The following is a 26,540-nucleotide window of genomic DNA, read 5'->3' as shown; positions in this document are numbered from 1 at the left end:
TACAAAAAAACACGGGTAATACGGGCGCCCTTACTCATATCGTATCATAATCTGCTTTACTTGGGGAAAATGAACTGCTATTAAATTATCTATTGAGTGTGAAATTCGTGATATTGACGATATGTTCTTTTATTTTACACTTTAGATCATCAAATAAATTACAACAGTATTCTTCTTCTTCTTCTTCTTCTTCTTCTTCTGCCGGGCAGGAAAGTTCAGGCGGTGAGCTCTACCCCTTGAGCGCAAGCTGCCGGATTTTTTTATCACGTCTAAGACCGGTGATATTTGAAGGTACTCAAATACATCAGCCTCGTGTAAATAAATTCACTGGCATGTTATAAAGAACTCCTGTGGGACAAAATTTCGGCACATTGGAGTCTCCGAAGACCGTAAAACTAGTTAGTGGGAAGTAAAATTATTATTATTATTATTATTATTATTATTATTATTATTATTATTATTATTATTATTTGCTATTTGTGTTACGTCACATTGACACAGATAGGTCTTATGGCGACGATGGGATATGAAAGGCCTAGGCGTGGGAAGGAAGCGGCCATTGCCTTGAATAAGGTACAGCCCCAGCATTTGCTGGGCGAGAAATGGGAAACCACGAAAAACCATCTTCAGGGCTGCCGACAGTGGGGTTCGAACCCACTATCTCCCGGATGCAAGCTCACAGCTGCGTGGCCCTAACCGCACGGCCAACTCGCCCGGTATTATTATTATTATTATTATTATTATTATTATTATTATTATTATTATTATTATTATTATATAATTCAAAATTTTACAATTGGGTGTATATGTTTCTTCGGTACAATGTACATGGAAGAAGTAGGCTACTATTTAGGACATACGCACATATACTCCGTACATACCTATATATACTTACAATGTTGCCAAGTAAATTTGACAGATATTCATAATATATTTACTATACATAAACAGTCAAAATTATCAGTAGACGATTTTCATTAGTCCCCTGTATATGGTGGGTGGCTCATGTCAATATACTTCCTTGCTATATGGCAAGTGGCGAGGATTGCTGCTTTTTGTAATTCTCTGTAAGTGAGAGTGTGTCAGTGCTCCTGTGTAGCGTCTTTAGTATAATACCATTACATACAATCACTACTGGAATGATGATAACATTGTTCAGCTTCCAAATAGCTTTTATTTCTATTGGCAGATCTGGGTACTCGGATATGTTCTCTTTATGTGTTGATTGGAAGTTGTGAGTATTAGGGTAGGCTAGGTCAATTATGAAGCAGAATTTCTTGTTTTTATCTACAAACGTTGTATCTGGTCTATTGCATTTAATAGTTTTATCAGTGAAGGTGCTTCTATCCCAGTAAAGATCTTAATTTTCACTTTCCAAGGCCGATTGGGGTTTTTATTTCCAATATGCTGTAAAACAATGGATTAGGTTAATTTGTTGGGCTAATTTCTGATGAATTATTTTTGCAATTTGGTGACGACTGCACTTGTAGTCTGTATTTACCATTAATCGACAACCTGAGGTTATGTGCTGGATGGTTTCTGAAGATGTATTACACCGTCGGCACTGATCTGAATAGACAGATGGATCATTCAGTATATGCTTTCTATAGTTCCTTGTGTCCGACTCGTTGGCTGAACGGTCAGCGTACTAGCCTTCGGTTCAGAGGGTCTCGGGTTCGATTTCCGGCCGGGTCGGGGATTTTAACCTTAATTGGTTAATTTCAATGGCACGGGAGCTGGGTGTATGTGTTGTCTTCATCATCATTTCATCCTCATCACGACGCGCAGGTCGCCTACGGGAGTCAAATAGAAAGACCTGCACCTGGAGAGCCGAACCCGTCCTGGGATATCCCGGCACTAAAAGCCATACGGCATTCACCCTCTTCGGAGGGTCTGCCTTACAAGGGCTGCACTCGGCTAGAAATAGCCACACGAAGTTATAATTATAGTTCCTTGTGGCAATGACTTGATGTTGTACGGCGAACATGAAGCCATCTGTTTCTGGGTATATATATGAGTGTGTCAGCCACACATCCGACGCTTGCTTGTCGATATATGGCTGATATAACTCATTTGGATACTGTCCATGAAGAAGTTTCTATTTCTTTTCCCCATTTGTGGAGACTGAAACTGTAAGTGAAGCCGGAGTGCGTAGATTGAGGGGTGTAAAAGCTACAACCATTGCACTGTGTAGGGCAGAGGTTTCTGATTTATGTTCCAAGTAGTTTGAAGTATTATTATTATTATTGTTATTATTATCATCTTACCCTTCGTCTCCTTGCTCATCTTCTTCTGTAATTTTTCATATAACATGGTGGAGTCGTTCATGTGGAATCGACCGTATTTCACGGCTAGATGCCCTTTCTACGTGGAGAGATAAATTCACCGTGACGTCTGTTTATTTATTTATTTATTTATTTATTTATTTATTTATTTATTTATTTATTTATTTATTTATTTATTTATTTATTTATTTATTTATGGTGAACATAACAGATCAAGAGTCCCAGTTACAATGTTCACCTCAATTGCTAATTAAACGTTAAATAAATAGCTACAATATTCTTAAAATGACTTACAGTGGCACACGTTACATTAAAATAAGCGTGGCGGATAATTTAACTAATATTACATTACAATACTATGAAAATTTATTTACGAACAGCTCTCTGTATTTACAGGCTGCCATTAAAAACGAGGTAAAACGTCAAATTTTATCTATACAGTTCTATTAATGAAAGAAAAGTCCAGCTCCGTGGTTAAATGGTTAGCGTGCTGGCCTTTGGTCAGAGGGGAATCGGGTTCGATTCCCGGCTGGGTCGGTAAATTTAACCATAATTGGTTAATTTCGCTGGCACGGGGACTGGCTGTATGTATCGTCTTCATCATGCTCGTCACGACGCGCAGGTCGCCTACGGGAGTCAAGTCGAAACACCTGCATCTGGTGAGCCGAACTGGTCCTCGGACACTCCAGGCACTAAAAACCATTTCAATGAAAGAAAACTCTAAATTATAAACGAGATATGTTAAACAGTGCGGCATTTCAGTGCTGTAGAGCTGGTGTCTAATTGAGATTAAAATTAATTCTTAAAATAGTTATTAGAACAGGATGTTTCACTTCGGGTCTAATAAATTTAATTATATGTTTTACAAAGTCTTTTCTTTTCTTGTCTTTTCTGAATTTTATCATAATCTACTAAAGTATGTGAAGGTACAATGTTACATGAAAAAGTGAATGCAGCTTGCCATACTTTATTTATTAATTAATTAATTAATTAATTAATTTATTTATTTATTTATTTATTTACTAGATATGCCCACAGGGCGAATTAGTCGTCCAGTTAGGGGCGCGCAGCTGTGAGCTTGCATCCGGGAGATAGTAGTTATGAACCCTACTTTCGGCAGCCCTGAAGATGGTTTTCCGTGGTTTCCCATTTTCACACCAGGAAAATGCTGGGGCTGTACCTTAATTAAGGCCTCGGCCACTTCTTTCCCACTCCTAGGCATTTCCTATCCCATCATTGCCATAAGAGCTACATGTGACGGTGCGACGTAAAGCAAAATAGCCAAAGAAGAAAAAGAAATGTATTTTTGCATAGGAAAATGAACTGAACGAAAATTGTTCTGAGGGACTGCATATCCATATGTGGCTGGGGGGCGTGGCCAGTCTTAAGGGAATAATGGATAGGAAGAGCATTGTGAGATATGACCTTTTACCTGACCAGCGACGAATTTTCAAGGGAAATGTTCGATAAATTTCCACGTTCGTTAAAAATATTTAAGAAAAAGCTGGGTGAACAGTTATAAACAAATGTAATATGAGATAACCAATTGACAGGGAACTTTTCACCTGGGCAATAACCGTAAATGTAATTGATTGATTGATTGATTGATTGATTGATTGATTGATTGATTGATTGATTGATTGATTGATTGATTGATTGATTGATTGATTGATTGATTGATTGATTGATTGATTGATTGATTACACGACACGCTTAGATTTAATCAAAACTAAATAATATGAAACGTATTTAAAATTTAGTCCGCCTCTGTGGTGTAGTAGTTAGTGTGAATAGCTGCCACCTCTCGTCCCCTGGATCCCGGGATCGACTCCCGGCTCCGCCACGAAATTTGAAAGTGGTACGAATGCAAGAATGGGGTCCACTCAACCTCGGGAGGTAAACTGACTATAGGAGGGGTTCTATTCCCTCCTCGGCCATCCTCGAAGAGGTATTCCGTGGTTTTCCACTTCTCCTCCAAGCGAATGCCGGGATGGTACCTAACTTAAGGCCATGGCCAATTCCTTTCCTCTTCCTTACCTATCCCTTCCAATATTCCCATCACCGCACAATGACCCTGTTCAACATTGCAGGCGGGGCGACCTGGGCGAGATACTGGTCCTCCTCCCCAATTGTATTCCCAGACCAAAAATCTCACTCTCCAGGACACTACCCTTGAGGCGGTAGAGGTTGAATCCCTCGCAGAGTCCGAGGAAAACACCAACCCTGGAGGCTAAGAAAGAAAGAAATAATAATGTTATTGGCTTAACGTTCCACTAACTTCTTTTACGGTTTTTGGAGAGTCCAAAGTGCCGTAATTTAATCCCGCAGGAGTTATTTTACGTGCCAGTAAATTTACCGATATGAGGCTGACGTATTTGAACACCTTCAGATACCGCCGGACTGAAACAGGATCGAACCTACCAACATGGGGTCAGAAAGAAAGAAAGAAAGAAAGAAAGAAAGAAAGAAAGAAAGAAAGATTTAAAATTCATGAATGAAACAATGTTAACACGTTTTTCATCAGTAGTCGTAAAAACTAAACACCCTTTTGGCTGAAATAAATGCTTCACATTAACCTCTCAGCGTATACGCTTACAAGGAGTGTGAGTATAAAAATGGCTTTCCTCTTGCCCCTTCAACTTTTAGTCCACCAGCAAAATAACTTCTAGGAAGGAGAGCTACCCTCGGCTGTCTTGATGACATGGTGGCGTGCCAGATGCGACCGTGCCACATGCGACCCGTGCCACTAGCGACCGCATAATCTGTAACCGTGCCGGATGCGGCCGGCGTTGAAAAGCAAATTGTCATTTGATAAGTTGTGTCATCACCCAAGATAAGGTAAGCTAAACGAAGTTTTATGCCATTTCAATAAGTCCTATAAGCTGCTACTGCCCCTAATTTACATAACACTTCTGGGGGAAACTCGTTTTACAGCACGAAACATGGTGATGCGTTTACGTCTTTTCCCACCGGGCGAGTTGGCCATGCAGTTCGAGGCGCGCGTGGTCCTGAGCTTGCATCCGGAAGATTGTGGGTTCGAATGCCACTGTCAGCAGCCCTGAAGATGGCATTCCGTGTTTTCCCATTTTCACACCAGGCAAATGCTGGGGCTGTACTTTAATTAAGACCAGGGCCGCTTCCTTCCCATTCCTAGCCCTTTCGTATCCCATCGTCGCCTTAAGACCTGTCTGTGTCGGTGCGACGCAATGCCACTAGCAATTAAAAAGATTCTAACTCTCAGAAATTATTTACGACTTAGGCCTATGTACTTATCGTGTCCTATTAGTACCAGGAGTGTCTGAGGATGTGTTCGGCTTGCCTGGTGCAGGTCTTTCTACCTGACGTCTTTGGGCGGCCTACGCGTCTGGATGTGGAGTTACGATAATGAAGTAGGGAGAGATGAAACCCGGTTTCGGCACTTAGCCTACTCCTCTCGAATAATACCATGGGGTCTGCTCAATGCTTTACGTCGCCATTCGACGGCCGAATCACCATCAACAGCATCATATCACCTCACTCCATTTGAACACTGCGAAAAGGTTTGGATTTGAATCCCGGCTTTTGGCATGCAATCTAGTGATTAGAAACTGTCTACCACCAACTTTCCTACCCTACCGGCCAACAATCTGATGGCGATTTTTTTTATCCAGGCTAAGTGGCTCAGACGGCTCAGACAGTTGAGATGCTGGTCTTCCGACTCCAACTTGGTAGGTTCGATCCTGGCTCAGTCCGGTGGTATTTGAACGTGCTCAAATACGTCAGATTTGTGTCTGTGGATTTACTGACACGTAAAATAAGACCTGTGGGACTAAATTCCGGCACCTCGGCGTCTCCTTTAACCATAAAAGTAGGTACTAGGACGTAAAGCCAGCAACATTATTATATTTTTCTTTGGACCAACGGCACTGGAACCTGCTAACAACGGTGTCAGACCTTTATTTTAGAAAAGACCAAGTTAGCTACGTATAAGCAATCTGCCAGTTGGTGACAGCCCTTAATGCAGATCAATTGTAAGTGATTGATGGGTCGTATGTGGCACGATAATGGCCGGGTCGTATCCGGCACGGTCGCATCTGGCACGTAACCGATGACATTGCATCAGAGAGGGGATGACCAAACTTACAAATGCCAAACATATTATCCCTTCAAATTACATGGACTTCCCCTACACTCCAGTACCAATCACCACAGAAACACGCAATGGTGATTACATCCCTCCACACAGTGATGGCGTCAGCAAGAGCATTCTACCATTACACTTGGCCTAACTCACACGAAATACCGACCCCAAGAAAACTGGGAATAAGTTCCAGAAACAGTAAGTTATTTGACGATATTAAATATTTTTTGGAAGAAAAATTATAATTTAAACTATCCGTTAGTTTTGATTGTTTATCTTTTACAAGCTTACTTTAAAAGTGATGGTTAGTCTATTTCATGGAAAGTAGAGGGTCCCGCAAGGCGCTGTTATTGGACCTTTGTGTTTTCTTGTGTATATAAATGATATGATTAAAGAACTGCAATCACAGATACGGCTATTTGCGGATTATGTTATACTGTATAGAGTAGTAAATAAGGTTTGTGAGCAACTGGAGGGGGCGTAAACAATGTAGTGAGACGGACAGTATGAATGTAAAGTGGATGAAAAGTCAAGCTGTATCATCCACTCAGTTTTAATTATTGTGTTGATAGGGTAATAGTACATCATGGGGAACTGTGTAAGTAACTCGGTGTTAGTATAAGGAATTATCTTCATTACGGTAATCATATTAACGAGGAAGTTAAGAAAGGTTGCAGATCTCTTCACATGGTTATGAGAGTATTTAGGGGTTAGAAAGGATGTAAAGGAAATGGCTATAAGTCTCTGGTAAGACCCCAACTAGAGTATGGCTCCAAGCTATGGGACCTCACCAGGACTGTTTGATACGAAAACTGGAAAACAAATTAAAGGAAATCAACACGATTTCTTCTGTGTGATTGCCGACAAAGGAGTAGTGCTACGAAAATTTTGCAAAGTTGGGGCTGGGAAGACTTGGTAGTAAGGAGACGGGAAGCTCAATTATGTGGTATGTTTCAAGCTGTGAGTGGTGATTTGGCGTGGAATGACATAAGTAGAAGAATAAGTTTGAGTGGAGCGTTTAAAAGTATGAAAGACGGAGCTCGACAGCTGCAGTAGCTTAAGTGCGGCCAGTATCCAGTATTCGGGAGATAGTGGGTTCGAACCCCACTGTCGACAGCCCTGAAGATGGTTTTCGTGGTTTCCCATTTTCACACCAGGCAAATGCTTAATTAAGGCCAGGGACGCTTTCTTCCCACTCCTAGCCCTATCCTATCCCATTGTCGCCATAAGACCTATCTGTGTCGATGCGACATAAAGCAGCGCAAAAGAGAAGTATGAAAGATCATAAAATGAAGATAAAGTTGGAATACAAGACAGTTTGGGGCAAATATTCATTCATAGCACAAGGAGTAAGGGAGTGGAATATATTGTCAAGGGAAGAGTTCGATACTATTCCAAGTTCGTTGAAAATATTTAAGAAAATCCTAGGTAAACAACTGTAAATATTAGGTACACAATTGATAGATAATCTGCCGCGTGGGAGACAGTCGTAAATGAAGATCGTTGATGACTGATGATAATTGAATGCATAGATTTAGAAGGAAATGTTATGAAATGTTTTTCTCAAAGCATTAATATTAATGGCCGAGAAGGTTAGTGACTGACATGGCATATTATATCAGTACTTCTTGGACAGAAATGGCTTGGAGTTTGTAGGTTAGCTCTAACAGAGGCAACATTGGCAGCTACTCAAGTGAAGATGAACCGACAAACAGATAGGAAGGGTAGACGGGCACTTAGTGGCAGAGGGATGGTAAAGTTAACGAAGTGACAAGTCGGAATGTTTACAGTTCCCCTATAGCAGAAATCCTCGCAAACAACTGGGGGCATTTAGCAAGCTGACAGATACAGTCTGTTCACAATGATGGATTAGGGAGAAGTCAGCATGATGGATAGACCATTACGCACATTGAGAGGGCATGATTCCTGACATCAATCTGTCAAAAAGTATTTTAATGTGTATAAGGATTTTCTCTCGTTATGAATAAACTAATTCATAGCCTGTCTTCAACTGTCGGAATGACTATAAAGTAATTTGTTATTTTAAATGGACTGTTAATATATTTTACGAATCAATGTTACATTTTCCAGTTATTATACGGCATTCGAATGGAATAAAACAGGTACTGTAGTACATCTTTACAAGCCATATTGAGTGCAGCTATAGCTAGGAGTCGTACTTTGAAGTCTATAGATCTGCGTACTCTTCAGAAAGGTACATACAACTGTCGAAAAAGGATCATCATCAACAGAGTCATGTGCCCTCAATCCACGTACGCACTGCGGAGATGTCTGGAACTTAATCCAGGCTTTTGGTAAGCATTCCCGTGATTAGATATTCTATCTCACCACTTCCTATACTCTGCTGGCCAACATTCTGATGATAAAATATTTTCAACGACCATAAGGTAAAGAAAAACATTTCACTGAAAGTTAGCATTATTCCCTGAACAGTTGAAGTATGATGGTCATCACTGCATTATTCTGCTATCAGAAGGCAATAGAAGCGATGATGTACACTGTTCGATATCATGCGGATAGATATAGCTCTGTACCTGTGTCAGCATGGCGAATATGTGACAGCGAATCCACTGATAGGAACTATTTTTCTTTAAAAGGGTACAAAAATCGTGTTCGTGAGAGGTTCATTGTATTTTTCTTGTAAAAAAGACAGAGCAATCTATTACTGTACCAATTTCAGCTGTTAGAATCTTCTCGTTTTCTCAATATCGCTGTGAATGACAGTAAGAATTAGGTATTTTACATATAGAGATGTCTGAAATAAAGGCAAAGGCGTTAGTGAATTGTTCAACCGCTATTAATGGACGTGTCTTGCTTGTAAGTAAAAATCCATCCATAAAATCTACTCCAAGCTGCAGTATTTCATGCTCCTTTAAGTTACCAAACATCGTACCGCTCATACCAAATGTAAATTCCCGTAGACTATTATTTTATTTATTTAGTCTGATCCAGGACAGCCTAGATTTGCCATAAGACACATAATAATACACAATAAGCATTTTCAGGGAAGATAAAGATTAATGTTAAAAAATATGATTTAAATAATCTCTCAAGTTGTAACCAATGTCATCCGGAGCTGCTTCTGTAAGCACTGTGTCTTTTCATCATTTCTTATCAATAGCTGTTCCGTTGCACTATTTTATGTTATGATTTTAACGTTACGCGAACTTCTTTAGGTTTTCGGCAAAACTGGGAAAAGAAAGGTAACTAATGTGATTTGTTTCACGTCCTACTAAGTACGTTTTCAGTATTGTCATCTAGCCTCATGTCCGACTCGTTGGCTGAACGGTCAGCGTACGGGCCTTCGGTTCAGAGGGTCCCGGGTTCGATTCCCGGCCGGGTCGGGGATTTTAACCTCAATTGGTTAATTCCAATGGCACGGGGGCTGGGTGTGTGTGCTGTCTTAATCATCATTTCATCCTCATCCTCCCTTGAAGCAAAAAATACTCTGTAACTCGAACTTTGTACAACATTAACAGTGCAGTGCGGCATTTGTGATTTGTGAGGAACAGTTAACAAGTTTTCAGTTCTTAACTTACAATATTGATTAAATAATAAACGGTTCAGTATTTTTGTAGTACATATGGAATTCTATGAAGGACAGTTTTGTGACTTTATGCATTTGTAGAATATGGCGGCGAGTGTGAAACGACAAAAACATAGCTTATCTCAGGTGGAACCGTCTTTATTATGGGGGCCGTGTCGATAAGCTCTCTTTGTTTCTTCACAGCTGCGGGAAAGGGACTCAAGAAAAGCAACTGAGGAAACACGGAGTGCTTTGTAAATAATGTTCCGATACGAAGAGCACTCTCATACATAAACAGTAGCTGTGAGATGGAGAAGGCTTTCATTTGCACCTTTGTTCTCTCGGTTTACTTTCTTTTTCATTTCTCCTCCACGGATTTCACAAGATTTCAAGTATCATTTTCCGATGTACTGTACTGTATATGCAGCAGAAACGTTTTGTGCTTCTTTAAGTTTAGAGCAATGTACATTTTTCCTTTATATTCTCGGTCTTTACAATCACAAAATAAAAGCATATACAGCGCCAAACGGGAGAATTCGGAAGACACTTGAGAAAACAAGGTTATTACTAACGGACGATTTCTATGACCTAAAAAGTATACATTTATGACCTAAAAAATAAAAATGTCACCCATAAAATTCAAAACATGACTTAATGAATAGGATGTACGTTACATATACAAACACTTTAAATACGATTGTTACAGGCTGAAATTCATGTAGACTTAAAAGGGTTTTAATTCTTCCAAATCCTTAATTTAAAAATCTATGATCTATAATATACGAGGCGTGCTATCTTAAGTATGGTTTTGATATAGCAAAAAAGTAATGCAATTTTTAAACAATTCCTTTTTTTTTCATGCACAGGCTTCTGTACCTTAAACTACTTCTCAACGTAAGTTCCAAACATATTAAGGCACTTGTCATAACGTGAAACCAGCTTCTGTATTCGTTCCTTGTAGAAATCTGCCGCCTGATATGCTGCCACTGCAGTACGGTCGTTTACAGGTCCTCATCATTGTCGTGGCGTTGACTTCCTAAATGCTTCTCCAGGAGCAGGAACAAATGGCAGTCACCAGACACTACGTCACGACTATACGGAGAATGATCAAATTGTCCCCAACCAAATGAAGCGATGAGGTCTCGGGTTCGATTTTTTTCTACTTGCTTTACGTCGCACCGACACAGATAGGTCTTAGGGCGACGACGGGACAGGAGAGGGCTAGGAATGGGAAGGAAGCGGCCGTGGCCTTAATTAAGGTACAGCCCCAGCATTTGCCTGGTATGAAAATGGGAAACCACGGAAAACCATTTTCAGGGCTGCCGACAGTGGGGTTCGAACCTACTATCTCCCGAATACTGGACACTGGCCGCACTTAAGCTACTGCAGCTATCGAGCTCGGTCGGGTTCGATTAGCTGTGTGAGGTCGCACATTGTCATGAAGCAAAAGAATCCCGCTTGTGAGCATGACAAGCTGTTTGTTTTGGATTGTGTGAACACAACTTCCAATAATATAAGCGTTCTGGCAAAATTCCATAAAGAACACTCCTTGAAATTTCAGGCAATCCTAAAGTATCTGTTTTCTGGAACTCTTGCATCAACTTTTTGCACCAAGTTTTCAATATTGACAGAGGGTCGCCCATTACGCTTCTCGTCGTGGACATTAGAACGGCCTTCTTTAAATGCACTACCCCATTTTCTTACCATTCTTTTGCTCATAGTGTGTTCTCCATACACTTCATTAATATGCCGATGAATTTCAACAGCTTTCACGCCTTTTCCATTTAAAATTCAAATCACAGCGCTTTCTTCACACTCGGTGGGACCGTTAATTGTCAGAGGCATTTTCAATACGCGCAAACAAACGTAAATACGGGCGAATGCATCCGTAATGGCGTATGTTGCTAACCTACAGACGTTCGTGCTGAGCGCGCATGCTCTGAATGAAAACCGAAGTGCCGCTGTGGCCATATTCAAAAACGGTACTTACTGAAAAAAAAAAAGAACGCTTCATATATAAAATAAGAGTTTTGTCTGTGCATTGCTCAGAATTTAAAGAGAATGGTCTTTCTGTATCGGTCATGTCCACAGTAACAAGGAAATGCACTGTTTATTTTTCCCTCATTTCAGTCTCTATGTATGTGCGCGTATCACGAGAAAACGGCTGAAGAGAATTTGAAAATCAGTATGTAAAGATGGATAATGAGTCACTATGATCTATGATGTAAATAATTTTATTCACGCTGAGTGAAATGGCAGTTTAGGGGAAGGGATAAAATGTAATTCCTAAATATTTATGTTATTAGTGGTCCTATCGATAAACACTGCATAACAAACGTTATAGAGAATTAAATGTCATACATTTTTACCACATATTCATGGATTTGAATTTTTTATGCTAATTTCAAGCAACGAGAAAATGGGCAAAGAGAATTTAATGAAAATCGGTTGTAAAGTCTGGGAATAACTAACTGCAGTCTAGGCTATAAATACTTTTATTCACCCTTGATAATACGGTAGTTTAGGAGAAGACGCCTGAAATCTTATTTTTTAAATACCTATATTATTGGTCCTATTGAACAGTAAAGAGCTATGCAATTTAATACAGTCTTACCCACAACGTGTACACTACTTAACCTAGAATTCTGTATACAATGTGGAATTCCGTAGCGGAGCATGGGTACATCAGCTACTGAACTACAATGCCGAATAGTTCAAGAACTTATTAAGGTTACACTCCTAGGCAGGGGCGGATTATGTCAAAGACATAAACACTGCAGTTACTATCACTGTTCAGTATTCAATCAGTTTCTCGTTGTTTAAATGACTCGTTCTTACCTTATGTATTCTCCATTATTGGGATTGTTGCAATTTATGACCACGTGTATTTTAAGGTTGTTGAATAAGGATATTCTCCCGCTGTCGATATAGCAATAGAGACCTTTCGACATCGCATGAGATAATGGGAGCCATTTGAATAAAGTTAGAGAGAGTTCCTGAACATTTTCTGACAAATAACTGCAGACTTGCCTCTACTCTCGTGAAAACAACAGCACGGTTTCTAACCAGCAAACAATAGCTCTTACCTGCTAGAAACATTCCATACACTAATTTTAATGGTTCTTCACTAGAATTATATTCCGATATATCCTGGAAAATAATTTCTAGAGCTTACTCTGATTTTTATAAAACGAAATTCAAACGAAAGTTACCAAAATATATCGTTACAATGAGATTTTGTTCAAAATATATAACAAAAACTAAAAAATCCTGAATATGTACTTATATGCCCAGTAAAACCTATTTAATTATGATTATCGTGTTTGTAAACATGTTGAAATTACAAGGCTACTAAGGAAAAAATTGATTTGCCATATAATTCCACCCCTCAGTTATTACTTGAATTTGGCACTGCTTCCATTTACTGTCGGTACTATAATAATCAATGGTGTTACTTACTTTTCTGAAAGTCTGGATCATGTATAAGCGCGCGCTGCTGAACTCAAATGGTTGATTGCAAGAGAGAAGTAGAAATGAACATAGAACACAGATAAGAAGTCTATAGTCGTAGGGCTTATCAGGTTAACGAAAGGTAGATTTTACTAAGTAGTGCTACGGCGTGATAGAAAATGCGGTCCAAAGAATGTTGGAGACGAAAATGATTCATTAATTTGTACGTTCACCAATTATGATACTGAAATGTGTTTTCTCCTTTTAAGATTTAGTTGTTCTAATAACCATCGATTCTCGAAATAAGTGTAGAAACACCAGAGCTCCAGCATTGCAACACGGTCTAAGGTCAGTAAGAAAACTCCGACCATCCACACTGTACAGTTCGGAGACATCGGGATAGGAGAGGATAGGATAGGATAGGATAGGATAGGATAGGATAGGATAGGATAGGATAGGATAGGATAGGATAGGATAGGATTTGGAAGGAAGCAGCCATGGCCTTAATTAAGATACAGCCCAAGCATTTGCCTGGTGTGAAAATGGGAAACCACGGAAAACCATTATCAGGGCTGGCGACATTGGGGTTCGAACCCACTATATCCCAAGTACTAGATACTGGCTACTCTTAAACTACTGCAGCTATCGAGCTCGGTTTTAAAGTAAGCGACCGTGGATTTGATTAAAGTGCAGCTCCACATTTCTCTGGTGCGACAATAGGAAACCACGGAAAACCCTCTTGAGAGCTGTCGACAGTGGCGTTCGAATCCACTATCTCCCGAATTCAAGATTGCAGTCGGGCTGAGTTGCTCAGACGATTGAGACGCTGGCCTTCTGACCCCTACTTGGCAGGCTCGATCCTGGCTCATTTCGGTGGTGTGGTATTTGAAGGTGCTCAATTACGTCAGCCTCGTGTTGGTAGATTTACTAGCACGTAAAGGGACTCCTGTGTGTCAAAATACCGACACCTCGCCCTCTCCGAAAAGTAGATAGTGGGGCGTAAAGTCAGTAACATCATCAAGCTGGCAGGTAGGTGCCGCAAACCGCGAATCCACTCACTCGGTGCAGGCTAGGTGAACAATTCAGTAGTAACTCTACTCTACAAGGAACGGCAGTGACTTCCGACTAGCAGTGCTGTCATCTGTCTAGTCATTCTGACGTCGGTGTAGGGGCGTGGTTTTGAAAGCAATTTTGGGCAAGACCTCGCCTGTGTGCTGAAAGCTGAAAAATGGGCTGACGAGGAAGGCTAACTCGAGCGAGCTTACTCCACATGACAGCAAGGTTTGCTCGTCACGGCACAGCAAATCGAACAGTTCAGATTGGTTTAGCCTGAACGAGGCACTCAGTACGAACACGAAAATGTACAGGTTATATGTTATCCTTCTAGTCTTAAAAATAATATTTTACGAATTAAGCAAAGCAAATAATGGAAACGCTCAACGTCAGAGCATTCCCCTTTCCTTCTCCAGTGGTAAATAATCTTGTCTTTCATTCTTTCCTTCTTTCTTTCTTTCTTTCTTTCTTTCTTTCTTTGAGTTTGAGCTACTGTGGACCAGGAGAAACAGTTAGTTTCATGGCTAGTGTCTTCTTCTTTCCTTCATTCCTAGCCTTTTCCCCAATGTTTGGGGGTAGGTACTTGATATGGTTTTGGCTCAATTTTACGGCGGATGCCCTTCTTGACTCCAGCCCTACGTAATTAATGGTTATGAACTTCATATTGTTGGTTCGTATTGAACTGAGATAACATATATATAATGCAGAGTAGAGTTTTGTATCCAGCCCTATGTGTAGGATTTTATTTTCTAGGCCTTTCCTATCCCATCGTCGTCATAAGACTTCTCTGTGGGACCGCTTAAATGCAATATTTATGTATATTCTAATATTTGGTACTTGATTTTAAGAATACGTCCCCCTATTGGTGGGGGCTGTAGAATAACACCCACGGTATCCCCTGCCTGTCGTAAGAGGCGACTAAAATGGGCTCAAGGTGCTCTGAATTTCGAAGCCTGGGCTGCCGACCACGGGTCCCTCAGCTGAACCCTGGCATTGCTTCCTCTTACTTGTGCCAGGTTCCTCAGTTTCATCTATACTATCCGACCTCCCTTGGTCAACACTTATTCTTCTCCGTCCATGACGGTATTTGGAACCGAGGCCTTGGGAGTCTTTCATTATCACGCCCTTCGTGGCCCTTATTTTTCTTTGGGCGATAATTTCATTTTCCGAAGTATCGGATCCTTTCCATTTTTTCTCTCTGATTAATGTTATATAGAATATGGTTGCCTGGTTGTACTTCCTCTTAAAGCAATAATCACCACTACCACTAAGTCAATACGGGTTCTTAAAAATGGAGTTGTTAAAGCTTTTTACTAGTGATAAGTTACAAAAACTGTCATATTTCTACTATCAATTAACTCATGTCCTGTTTCATTCACAGTTTTGACGTCCGCGGCCGCTCTCTGCAGCAAGGTACCCACTGGGCAGATGAGAAGACTCTTGGTGGTCGTTCCTTCTTCCGCGTTCTGGACGATCCTACCGCAGGAGGATCTCACTTGGCCGTGGAGAATGTTCGCGAGACCGATGAAGGAAGTTACCGCTGCCGAGTGGATTTCAAGAAATCCCCAACTCGAAACAGTGTCGTCAACCTTACTGTCATTGGTGAGTACTCTCTTCCACAGAGTGATTTTTTTTTATTTTTTTATTGCTAGTTCATTTACGTCGCACCGACACAGATAGGTCTTATGGCGACGATGGCTCAGGGAAGGGCTAGGAGTGGGAAGGAAGCAGCCGTGGCCTTAATTAAGATACAGCCTCAGTATTTGCCTGGTATGAAAATGGGAAACCACGGAAAACCATTTTCAGGGTTGCCGACAGTGGGGTTCGAACCTATCTCCCGAATACTGGATACTGGCCGCACTTACGCGACTGCAGCTATCAAGCTCGGTCAGTGATTTTTTTACAGGTTGCTTTAAGTCGAACAGACAATAAATAACAATACATTAAATGAATCCACGACGCAACAGCTAATTTGGTTCTTTTTGTGCCAGAGAGATGGTCTACGGATTCTGGAGAGTCGTGTGAAAATGTCAAAAGGAGTTTGAAGTTTACCTAGTTATACAGTAATTAAGAATATTAAAGGGGAGCCTCCCTTATCAGATAGTTTCCTGGTTGTTATCACGAGGCCGAATGAATCCCGTTCCAGTCCTCAGGCAAGAGTTAAAATTCTTGGACTGAATAGAATCGAACCCCAAGTCTTGCAGGTAAAAGGCTGGTCGATGTATTTTGCAATGAAATGAAATATCGTATGGCTTTTAGTGCCGGGATATCCCAGGACGGGTTCGGCTCGCCAGGTGCAGGTCTTTCTATTTGACTCCCGTAGGCGACATGCGCTTCATGATGAGGATGAAATGATGATGAAGACAACACATACACCCAGCCCCCGTGCCATTGGAATTAACCAATAAAGGTTAAAATCCCCTACCCGGCCGAGAATCGAACCCGGGACCCTCTGAACCGAAGGCCAGTACGCCGACCGTTCAGCCAACGAGTCGGGTTATTTTGCAATTATTTCTCAAGATCTTTATGGGAATCAGTGATGGAGTGTCAGATTCTGGATTCCAAGAGTGCGAGTTCAAACCTCGCAGAGGCTGCCTGGTGTTCTTGCTACAGTATTCTCCTCATCACTCGTTTTGCAGTCTTCGCACTACAGTCAACTATCTGAAGCACTCGCGTTCCTCTTGCCAATTATTCTACGCCTCTTTTCAAAATCAGAGAGGCGTCTATGATTTTGCTGTGCATGTCGTCTAGGCATGCTCTAATCTTCGGTCTACCTGAAACATCACCGTAATCTTATTTTAATGACCATCTGAAGAAAAAGCATTACCCATTCATATCATTTTATATTTATGTTACGGTGAAGCCAGTATGCTTGCATACAGAGAAATTGAAATCCTACTTGGCACAGGAATCACATACAACAAATTTTGTTACATTACCTTAATGAAAACCATTACATTATGTCTTAAAGGTGTAACATTTTCCTTTTCTTGGATTCGGGAGATAGCGGGTTCGAACTCCACTGTAGGTAGCTCTGAAGACGTTTTCCCGTGGTTTCCCACTTTTACACCATGAAAATGTTGTGGCTGTACCTTAATTAATGCTACGGTGGCTTCTTTCCCACTGCTATCTCTTTCCTATTCCATCGTTGTCACCATGAGACCTAACTGTGTCGGTGCGACATATAGCAAATTACAAATACTACTACTACTACTACTACTACTACTACTACTACTACTACTACTACTACTACTAATAATAATAATAATAATAATAATAATAATAATAATAATAATAATAATAATAATTTCGTGTGGCTATTTCTAGCCGAGTGCAGCCCTTGTAAGGCAGACCCTCCGATGAAGGTGGGCGGCATCTGCCATGTGTAGGTAACTGCGTGTTATTGTGGTGGAGGATAGTGTTATGTGTGGTGTGTGAGTTGCAGGGATGTTGGGGACAGCACAAACACCCAGCCCCCGGGCCATTGGAATTAACCAATTAAGGTTAAAATCCCCGACCTGGCCAGGAATCGAACCCGGGACCCTCTGAACCGAAGGCCAGTACGCTGACCATTCGGCCAACGAGTCGGACATAATAATAATAATAATAATAATAATAATAATAATAATAATAATAATAATAATAATAATAATAATCCATTTCTGCTAGTGTATATTCAAAATACGTTATACCAGGCGTAAGAAAAGTGCCTTCCAACAATTACAACCAGCGATAAAGTGGTGTAGTTGTTTGTGTGATTAGCTGCCACCCCCGGAGGCTCAGGTTCGACTCCCGGCTCTGTCACGAAATTTGAAAAGTGGTGTGAGGACTTGAACGCGGTCCACTCAGCGTCGGGAAGTCAACTGAGTAGAGTGGGGTTCGATTCCCACTTCAACCATCCTCGAAGTGGTTTCCCACTTCTTCTCCAGGCTAATGCCGGGATGGTACCTAACTTAAGGCCACGGCCACTTCCTTCCCTCTTCATTGTCTGTCCATTCCAATCTTTCTATCCTCCACAAGACCCATGTTCAGCATAGCAGCTGAGGCGGCCTGGTCGAGCTACCGGTCCTCATCCCCAGTTGTATCCCTTTCAAGCTCCAGGTCACTACTACCCTTGAGGCGGTTGGGATGGGATCCCTGGCTGAGTCGAAGGGCAAATCCAACCCTGGAGGGTAAAAAAAGATAGAAAGAAAACAAGAAAGAAAGAGGGAAAGATAGAGGGATCATAATCAAGAGACACCAACAGTCATGTATTTTATGTATGATGGTGTAAAAGAAAAAAAACAGCCATATCCATACAGGCCATGAAGGTCCTTGGAGGGGTGGAAGGTAAAGGCTTCCACTATCCGTAACCTCGGCACTTGGTGGGGTAGAGTGGTTAGTTCCAAGACCGGTCGTCTGTGCTCCTAGGAATTAATCTGGTACTCATTTTTGATGTAGGGTGAGTAAATCTCAGGGCCATGTGAACCTCCTGAAGTAGAAATCTTGTTTCTTACATTTTTTGACTTCCTGATAGGCATTCGCACCTCCTTCCTTCCGTGTGAAGCCAGAATACCTTTACCACCTCAGGCAGGCAGTCCCTATGTTGGTGTATTTAAAGAAAATCATGTTCGAGACATGATCGTAATAACCCACCAACTAGTCACAGTCACAGGTGGCGTCCAGTTATTACTCTTACAAGCCAGTATCACAGGTACCACCCAATTATTATTCTTAGAAATTAGTGAGTGTCACAGTTGCTCCACAGTTATTATACTGAGAAGTTTGCGGGTGTCGCAGTTACCTTCCAGCAATTATTCCTAGGAATTAATCACAGTTGCTCTACAAATAGTATTCTTACCACTTATTCACAACGCTAGTTTATGTTCAGTTTGTGATTGAAAAATCGATTCGTATCCAAGGTTCTGGCATATAATTTCCTGTCACTATCTGTCATTAGCAGGGTTAGGAAGTTTATGAGCTAATGAAGTACAATCTTTATCTATATATATAAAATAGCTTGTCCTGACTGACTGACTGATTCATCATCGCCGAGCCAAAACTACTGGACATAAAGAAATGAAATTTTGGGGATATATTCATATTATAATGTAGGTGCTCGCTAAGAGAGGATTTTTGGATATTCCGTCGCTAAGGGGGTGAAAAGGGGGGTGAAATTTTAAAATGAGTGTGTCTATATCTCAAAACTTTAAAAGTTTACAGATGTGAAAATTGGTATTTAGAATCTTCTTTAAAAATAAGGAAACACGTATTTTTTTGTTTTCAGACAATCCCAATAGGAGGGGTGAAAACGGGTGAAAAAGTGTGAAAAAGGGGTTGAATGCCTTTAATCAGGATACCGCTACTTATATCTCCGAAACTGAAGATATTACAGACCTCAAAATTGGTACTTTCGATCGCTGTCAAAAATAAAGAAACACATATTTTTTTGTTTTTGGAAAATCCAATTAATGCGAGGGTGAAAGGGGGGTGAATTTTTAAAATGAGTGCATCTATATCTCAAAAGTTTTAAAGTTTAGAGATGTAAAAATTGGTATTTAGAATCTTCATTAAAAATAGAGGAACACGTATTTTTTTTGTTTTCGGAAAATCCCAATAGGAGGGGTAAAATGGGGTGAAAAATGGGTTGAATGCCTTTAAAGAGAATACTTATATCTCAGAAACTGAAGATATTACAGACCTCAAAATTGGTACTTTTGATCGCTTTCAAAAATAAAGTAACACATATTTTTTGTTTTTGGAAAATCCAATTAATGCGAGGGTGAAAAGGGGGGTGAATTTTTAGAATGAGTGCATCTATATCTCAAAAGTTATAAAGTTTAGGGATGTAAAAATTGGTATTTAGAATCTTCATTATAAACCAAGGAATACGTAGTTTTTTGTTTTCGGAAAATCCCAATAGGAGGGGTGAAAAGGGGGTGAAAATTGGGTTGAATGCCTTTAAAGAGAATACTTATATCTTAGAAACTGAATATATTACAGACATGAAAATTGGTATCTGGGATCTACTTTAAAAATAAAGAAACAGGTATTTTTTCGTTTTGGGAAAATCAAAATAATGGGGGGTGAAAAGGGGGATGAAATTTTTAAAATGAGTGTATCTATATTTCAAAACTTTTAAAGTTTATAGATGTAAAATTTGGTATTTAGAATCTCCTTTAAAAATAAAGAAACACGTATTTTTTGTTTTCGGAAAATCCTAATAGGAAGGGTGGAAAAGGGTGAAAAAGAGGTTGAATGCCTTTAATGAGGCTACTTATATTTCAGAACCAGAAGATATTACAGACCTGAAAATTGGTATTTGGGATCTACTTTAAAAATAAAGAAACAGGTATTTTTTCGTTTTTGGAAAATCCAAATAATGGGGGGGGGGGTGAAAAGGGGGGTGAATTTTTAAAATGAGTGTGTCTACATCTTAAAACTTTAAACGTTTACGGATGTAAAAATTGGTGTTTAGAATCTCCCTTAAAAATAAAGGAACACGTATTTCTTTGTTTTCTCTAAATCCCAATAGGAGGGGTGTAAAAGGGTGAATAATGGGTTGAATGCCTTTAATGAGGATACATATATCTCAGAAACTGAAGATGTTACAGAACTGAAAATATGTAAATGGGATCTCCTTTAAAAATAAAGAAACACGTATATTTTTGATTTTGGAAAATTCAATTAATGGCGGTTAAACAGGAGTGGCAAATTGGGGTGAATTTTTTGAAAGACTATATCTACAGAATATCTGAGAAGCGTAAAACGTTACAGACGTAAAAAGTGGGTATTTGGAATCTCCTGTAAGTGTAAAGAAACATAGGTGATTTGTCTTTGGAAACTCCACTTAAGGGGAACTAAAAAGGGGTGAAATTTTAAAATGAGAATTTCTACAGTATATCTCAATAAACTTAACATGTTACAGAAGTGAAAAATGGTAATTTTTTAATTCTATTAAAAATAAAGAAACGTGTATTTTTAGTTTTCGGAAAGACCACTTGGGAAGTGGGGGGGGGGGTTTCAAGTGACCGAAAATGGTGTTGAATTCTTTTAATTAGGCTACTGATATCTCAAAAATGAAGATGTTACACACGTGAAATTTGATTTTTGGAATCTCCTTTAAACGTAAACAAACACGTATTCTCGGAATATCCAATGAAGGGGGTTTGGGGGGTTAAAGGATTGAAAAAATTAATTGACTTAATTGTGTGAGAATACATACATCTAATAAAAACTAAAGTTGTTACAGACGTGAAAATTGGTATTTTGATCTCTTTTAAAAACAAAGAAAAGCGCGTTTTTGGGGGGGGAACAATCTTTGGGGGGGCGGGAGTGAAAAGGAGCTGAATTCCTTTCATGAGGACACATAAATCAAAAACTAAAGAGGTTAGAGTGGTGATAATTGGTATTTAGAAGATCCTTTACTGTTAAAGGAACAAGTATTTTTTGCCTTAATATCACTTTGTGAGGGGGGGGGGAGGGGAGTGTGAAAGGAAGCTAAAAAAAGTGAATTATTTTTAAGGGGATACTTATATCTCAAAACTGAAGGTAATAAACGTGAATATTGGTATTTGGGATCTCCTTTAAACATAAAGAAACATACCTTCTTTTAATTTTTTTGGGGGTGGGAGTAAATAAACTTAACGGCGGTGGGGTGTAAAAGGCGGTGAGACCAATTGATTTTACTGTTCATAATGTACTTATAAAGAGCCTCCGTTGCTCAGGCGGCAGAGCGCCGGCCTCTCACAGCTGGGTTCCGTGTTTCAAATCCCGGCCACTCCATGTGACATTCGTGCTGGACAAAATGGCGGCGGGACAGGTTTTTCTCCGGATACTCCGGCTTTCACTGTCACCATTCATTCCAGCAACACTGTTCAATATTTCATTTCATTTGTCACTCATCGATCATTGCCCCAGAGGGGAGCTTCGGCAGCCGGCACAATTCATATTGTCGCCACTAGATGGGGGTTTATTCATTCCATCCCTGATCCTGTCGAATGATAGGAAACAGGCTGTTGACTTTCGATGTACTTATTCTGATCATAAACCGATCATTTTTAATCTTTCCTGGGTTCTTTTTCAACAGCCATCTTTTCCTTCGGAGAACGTTCTTAGATTAGAGTAGATTCTCCTGGCATATAAATAAAAATTTAAACACATTTGAAATAAACGATAGGAATGATATTGACCGTCAAATTGTTCACCTCTATAATAAGGTCAATAATGCACGGAGGTATGTCATTCGTATCACCAGAAATCCCGCACACTTGCCTACGCGCGACAATGGTGCTGGCCACATTGTCAACAATGACAATGGCAGCAGATGTAATTTACCGCCAAGTAGCGGTCTTGCATATTGCTGTGGGGTCCAGAACATATAATAATAATAATAATAATAATAATAATAATAATAATAATAATAGTAATAATAATAATAATAATAATAATAATAATAATAATAATAATAATAATAATGTTCTGGACCGTCGTCACATGTGCGGACCCCGCTGGAAACGGGTCCTGGACGGCTAATGACTAAGAATGCAGTCCGGCCGCGGGTTCAGTAGGCTACCGCCAAGGCACCCAAGACGACACCACGACAGATCCGCTGAAAGATTTGATCCATATTAAAAATGCTTATAGGAAAAGATGGCAAAGATTTAGGGACCCAACTAACTGGGTGGAATACCTGGACCTGGCCCGGGAAGTACGAAATCGTTTGCTGGAAAGAAAGATTGAAAAATGGGAGGAAACTTGCCGTAATCTATTAGAAAACGAGTCAGATCGCGAATTTTGGCGGATTCTCGCAGAAAACGGGTCAGATCGCGAATTTCGGCGGATTATATATCTAAAACAATAAGCATTCAATTATAAATTTCAGTATAATACCGTAGCGAAGCACGGGTATCTTGCTAGTCTATATATATAAAGTAGCTTGTCCTGACTGACTGACTGATTCATCATCGCCGAGCCAAAACCACTGGACGTAAAGAAATGAAATTTTGGGCATAGATTCATATTAAGATGTAGGTGCTCGCTAAGAGAGGATTTTTGGATATTCCGTCGCTAAGGGGGTGAAAATGGGGGTGAAATTTTAAAATGAGTGTGTCTATATCTCAAAACTTTAAAAGTTTACAGATGTAAAAATTGGTATTTAGAATCTTCTTTAAAAATAAGGAAACACGTATTTTTTGTTTTGAGACAATCCCAATAGGAGGGGCGAAAAAGGGTGAAAAAGGGGTTGAATGCCTTTAATCGGGATACCGGTACTTATATCTCAGAAACTGAAGATATTACAGACCTCAAAATTGGTACTTTTGATCGCTGTGAAAAATAAAGAAACACATATTTTTTTGTTTTTGGAAAATCCAATTAATGCGAGGGTGAAAAGGGGGGTGAATTTTTAAAATGAGTTCATCCATATCTCAAAAGTTTTAAAGTTTAGAGATGTAAAAATTGGTATTTAGAATCTTCATTAAAAATAAAGGAACACGTATTTTTTTGTTTTCGGAAAATCCCAATAGGAGGGGTGAAAAGGGGTGAAAAATGGGTTGAATGCCTTTAAAGAGAATACATATATCTCAGAAACTGAAGATATTACAGACCTGAAAATTGGTACCTTTGATCTCTTTTAAAAATAAAGAAACACGTATTGTTTTGTTTTTGGAAAATCCAACTAATGGGGGTGAAAAGGGGGGTGAATTTTTAAAACTAGTGTATCTATATCTCAAAACGTTTAAAGTTTATAGATGTAAAATATGGAATTTAGAATCTCCTTTAAAAATAAAGAAACACGGTTTTTTTGTTTTCGGAAAATCCCGATAGGAAGGGTGGAAAAGGGTGAAAAAAAGGTTGAATGCCTTTAACGAGGCTACTTATATTTCAGAACCTGAAGATATTACAGACCTGAAAATTGGTATTTGGGATCCACTTTAAAAATAAGGAAACACGTATATTTTCGTTTTTGAAAAATCCGGATAATGGGGGGTGAAAAGCGGGGTGAATTTTTAAAATGAATGTGTCTATATCTTAAAACTTTAAAAGTTTACAGATGTAAAAATTGGTATTTAGAATCTCCTTTAAAAGTAAAGGAATAAGTATTTTTTCGTTTTCTGTAAATCCCAATAGGAGGGGTGTAAAAGGGCTAATAGTGGGTTGAATGCCTTTAATGAGGATACATATATCTCAGAAACTGAATATATTACAGAACTAAAAATTTGTATATGGGATCTCCTTTAAAAATAAAGAAACGCGTATTCTCGGAAAATCCAATGAAAGGGGGTGGGGGAAAAAATTCTAAAATTAATTGACTTAATTGTATGAGAATACATACATCTAATAAAACTAAAGTTGTTACGGACGTGAAAATTGGTATTTTGATCTCCTTTAAAAACAAAGAAATACGCGTTTTATGGGGGAAACCATCATGGGGGGCGGGAGTGGAAAGGAGTTGAATTCCTTTCATGAGGACACATAAATAAAAAACTGAAGAAGTTAGAGTCGTGATAATTGCTATTTAGAAGATCCTTTACTATTAAAGAAACAAGTATTTTTTGCCGGAAAATTCACTTAAGGGGGGGGGGGGGGGAGAAGTGTGAAAGGAAGTAAAAAGAGCGAATTATTTTTATGGGGATACTTATATCTCAAAACTCAAGGTAATAGACGTGAACATTGGGGTTTGGAATCTCCTTTAAACATAAAGAAACACTCCTTCTTTTAATTTTTTTTTGGGGGGGGGGGGGTAAATAAACTTAACGGCGGTGGGGTGTAAAAGGAGGTGAGACCAATTGATTTTGCTGTTCATAATGTACTTATAAGGAGCCTCCGTTGCTCAGGCGGCAGCGCGCCGGCCTCTCACAGCTGGGTCCCGTGGTTCAAATCCCGGTCACTCCATGTGACATTCGTGCTGGACAAAACGGAGGCGGGACAGGTTTTTCTAGGGATACTTCGCTTTTCCCTGTCATCATTCATTCCAGCAACACTGTCCAATATTTCATTTAATTTGTCATTCATCGATCATTGCCCCAGAGGAGTGCTTCGGCAGCCGGCACAATTCCTACTGTCGCCGCTAGATGGGGCTTTATTCATTCCATTCCTGACCCTGTCGAATGACTGGAAACAGGCTGTATATTTTCGATGTACTTATTCTGATCATAAACCGATCTTTTTAATCTTTCCTGGGTTCGTTTTCAACAGCCAACTTTTCCTTCGGAGAACGTTCTTATATTACAGTAGATTCTCCTGGCATATGAATAAAAATTTGAACACATTTGAAATAAACGATAGGAATGAGGTTGACCGTCCAATTGTTCACCTCTATAATAAGGTCAATAATGCACGGAAGTATGTCATTCGTATCGCCAGAAATCCCGCACACTTGCGTACGCGCGACATTGGTGCTGGTCACATTCTCAACAATAACAATGGCAGCAGATGTAATTTACCGCCAAGTAGCGGTCTTGCATCTTGCTGTGGGGTCCAGAACATCTATAATAATAATAATAATAATAATAATAATAATAATAATAATAATAATAATAATAATAATAATAATGTTCTGGACCGTCGTCAAATGTGCGGACCGTGGTGGAAACGGGTCCTGGACGGGTAATGACTAAGAATGCAGTCGGGCCGCGGGTTCAGTACCGCCAAGGCACCCAAGACGACACCACGCCGGATCTCCTGAAGGATTTGTTCCATATTAAAAATGCTTATAAGAAAAGATGGCAAAGATTTAGAGACCCAACTGACAGGGTGGAATACCTGGACCTAGCCTGGGAAGTACGAAATCGATTGCTGGAAATAAAGATTGAAAAATGGGAGGAAACTTGCCATAATCTATTAGAAAACGAGTCAGATCGTGAATTTTGGCGGATTCTCGCTGAAAACGATTCAGATCGCGAATTTCGGCTGATTATATATCTAAAACAACATTCAATTATAAATTTCAGTATAATACCGTAGCGAAGCACGGGTATCTTGCTAGTCTATATATATAAAATAGCTTGTCCTGACTGACTGACTGATTCATCATCGCCGAGCCAAAACTACTGGACATAAAGAAATGAAATTTTGGGCATAGATTCATTTTAAGATGTAGGTG

General features: G+C 39.7%; 1 protein-coding gene across 1 annotated transcript in view; it reads left to right on the top strand.

The window, feature by feature from the left end:
• LOC136864369 (nephrin-like) overlaps nt 1-26,540 on the top strand; it is a 1,091,365-nt gene that overhangs the window by 8,947 nt on the left and 1,055,878 nt on the right. Inside the window, exon 2 of the mRNA XM_068226722.1 lies at nt 15,837-16,057. Coding sequence (XP_068082823.1) covers nt 15,837-16,057 — 221 coding nt within the window. The remainder of the gene's footprint in view (nt 1-15,836; nt 16,058-26,540) is intronic.

The sequence above is a fragment of the Anabrus simplex genome, chromosome 1, assembly GCF_040414725.1.
Source record: "Anabrus simplex isolate iqAnaSimp1 chromosome 1, ASM4041472v1, whole genome shotgun sequence".
In the NCBI taxonomy this organism is placed as follows: domain Eukaryota; kingdom Metazoa; phylum Arthropoda; class Insecta; order Orthoptera; family Tettigoniidae; genus Anabrus; species Anabrus simplex.
The sequence above is the reverse complement of the archived record's forward strand: the minus strand, read 5'-3'. Positions and strand labels throughout refer to the sequence as shown.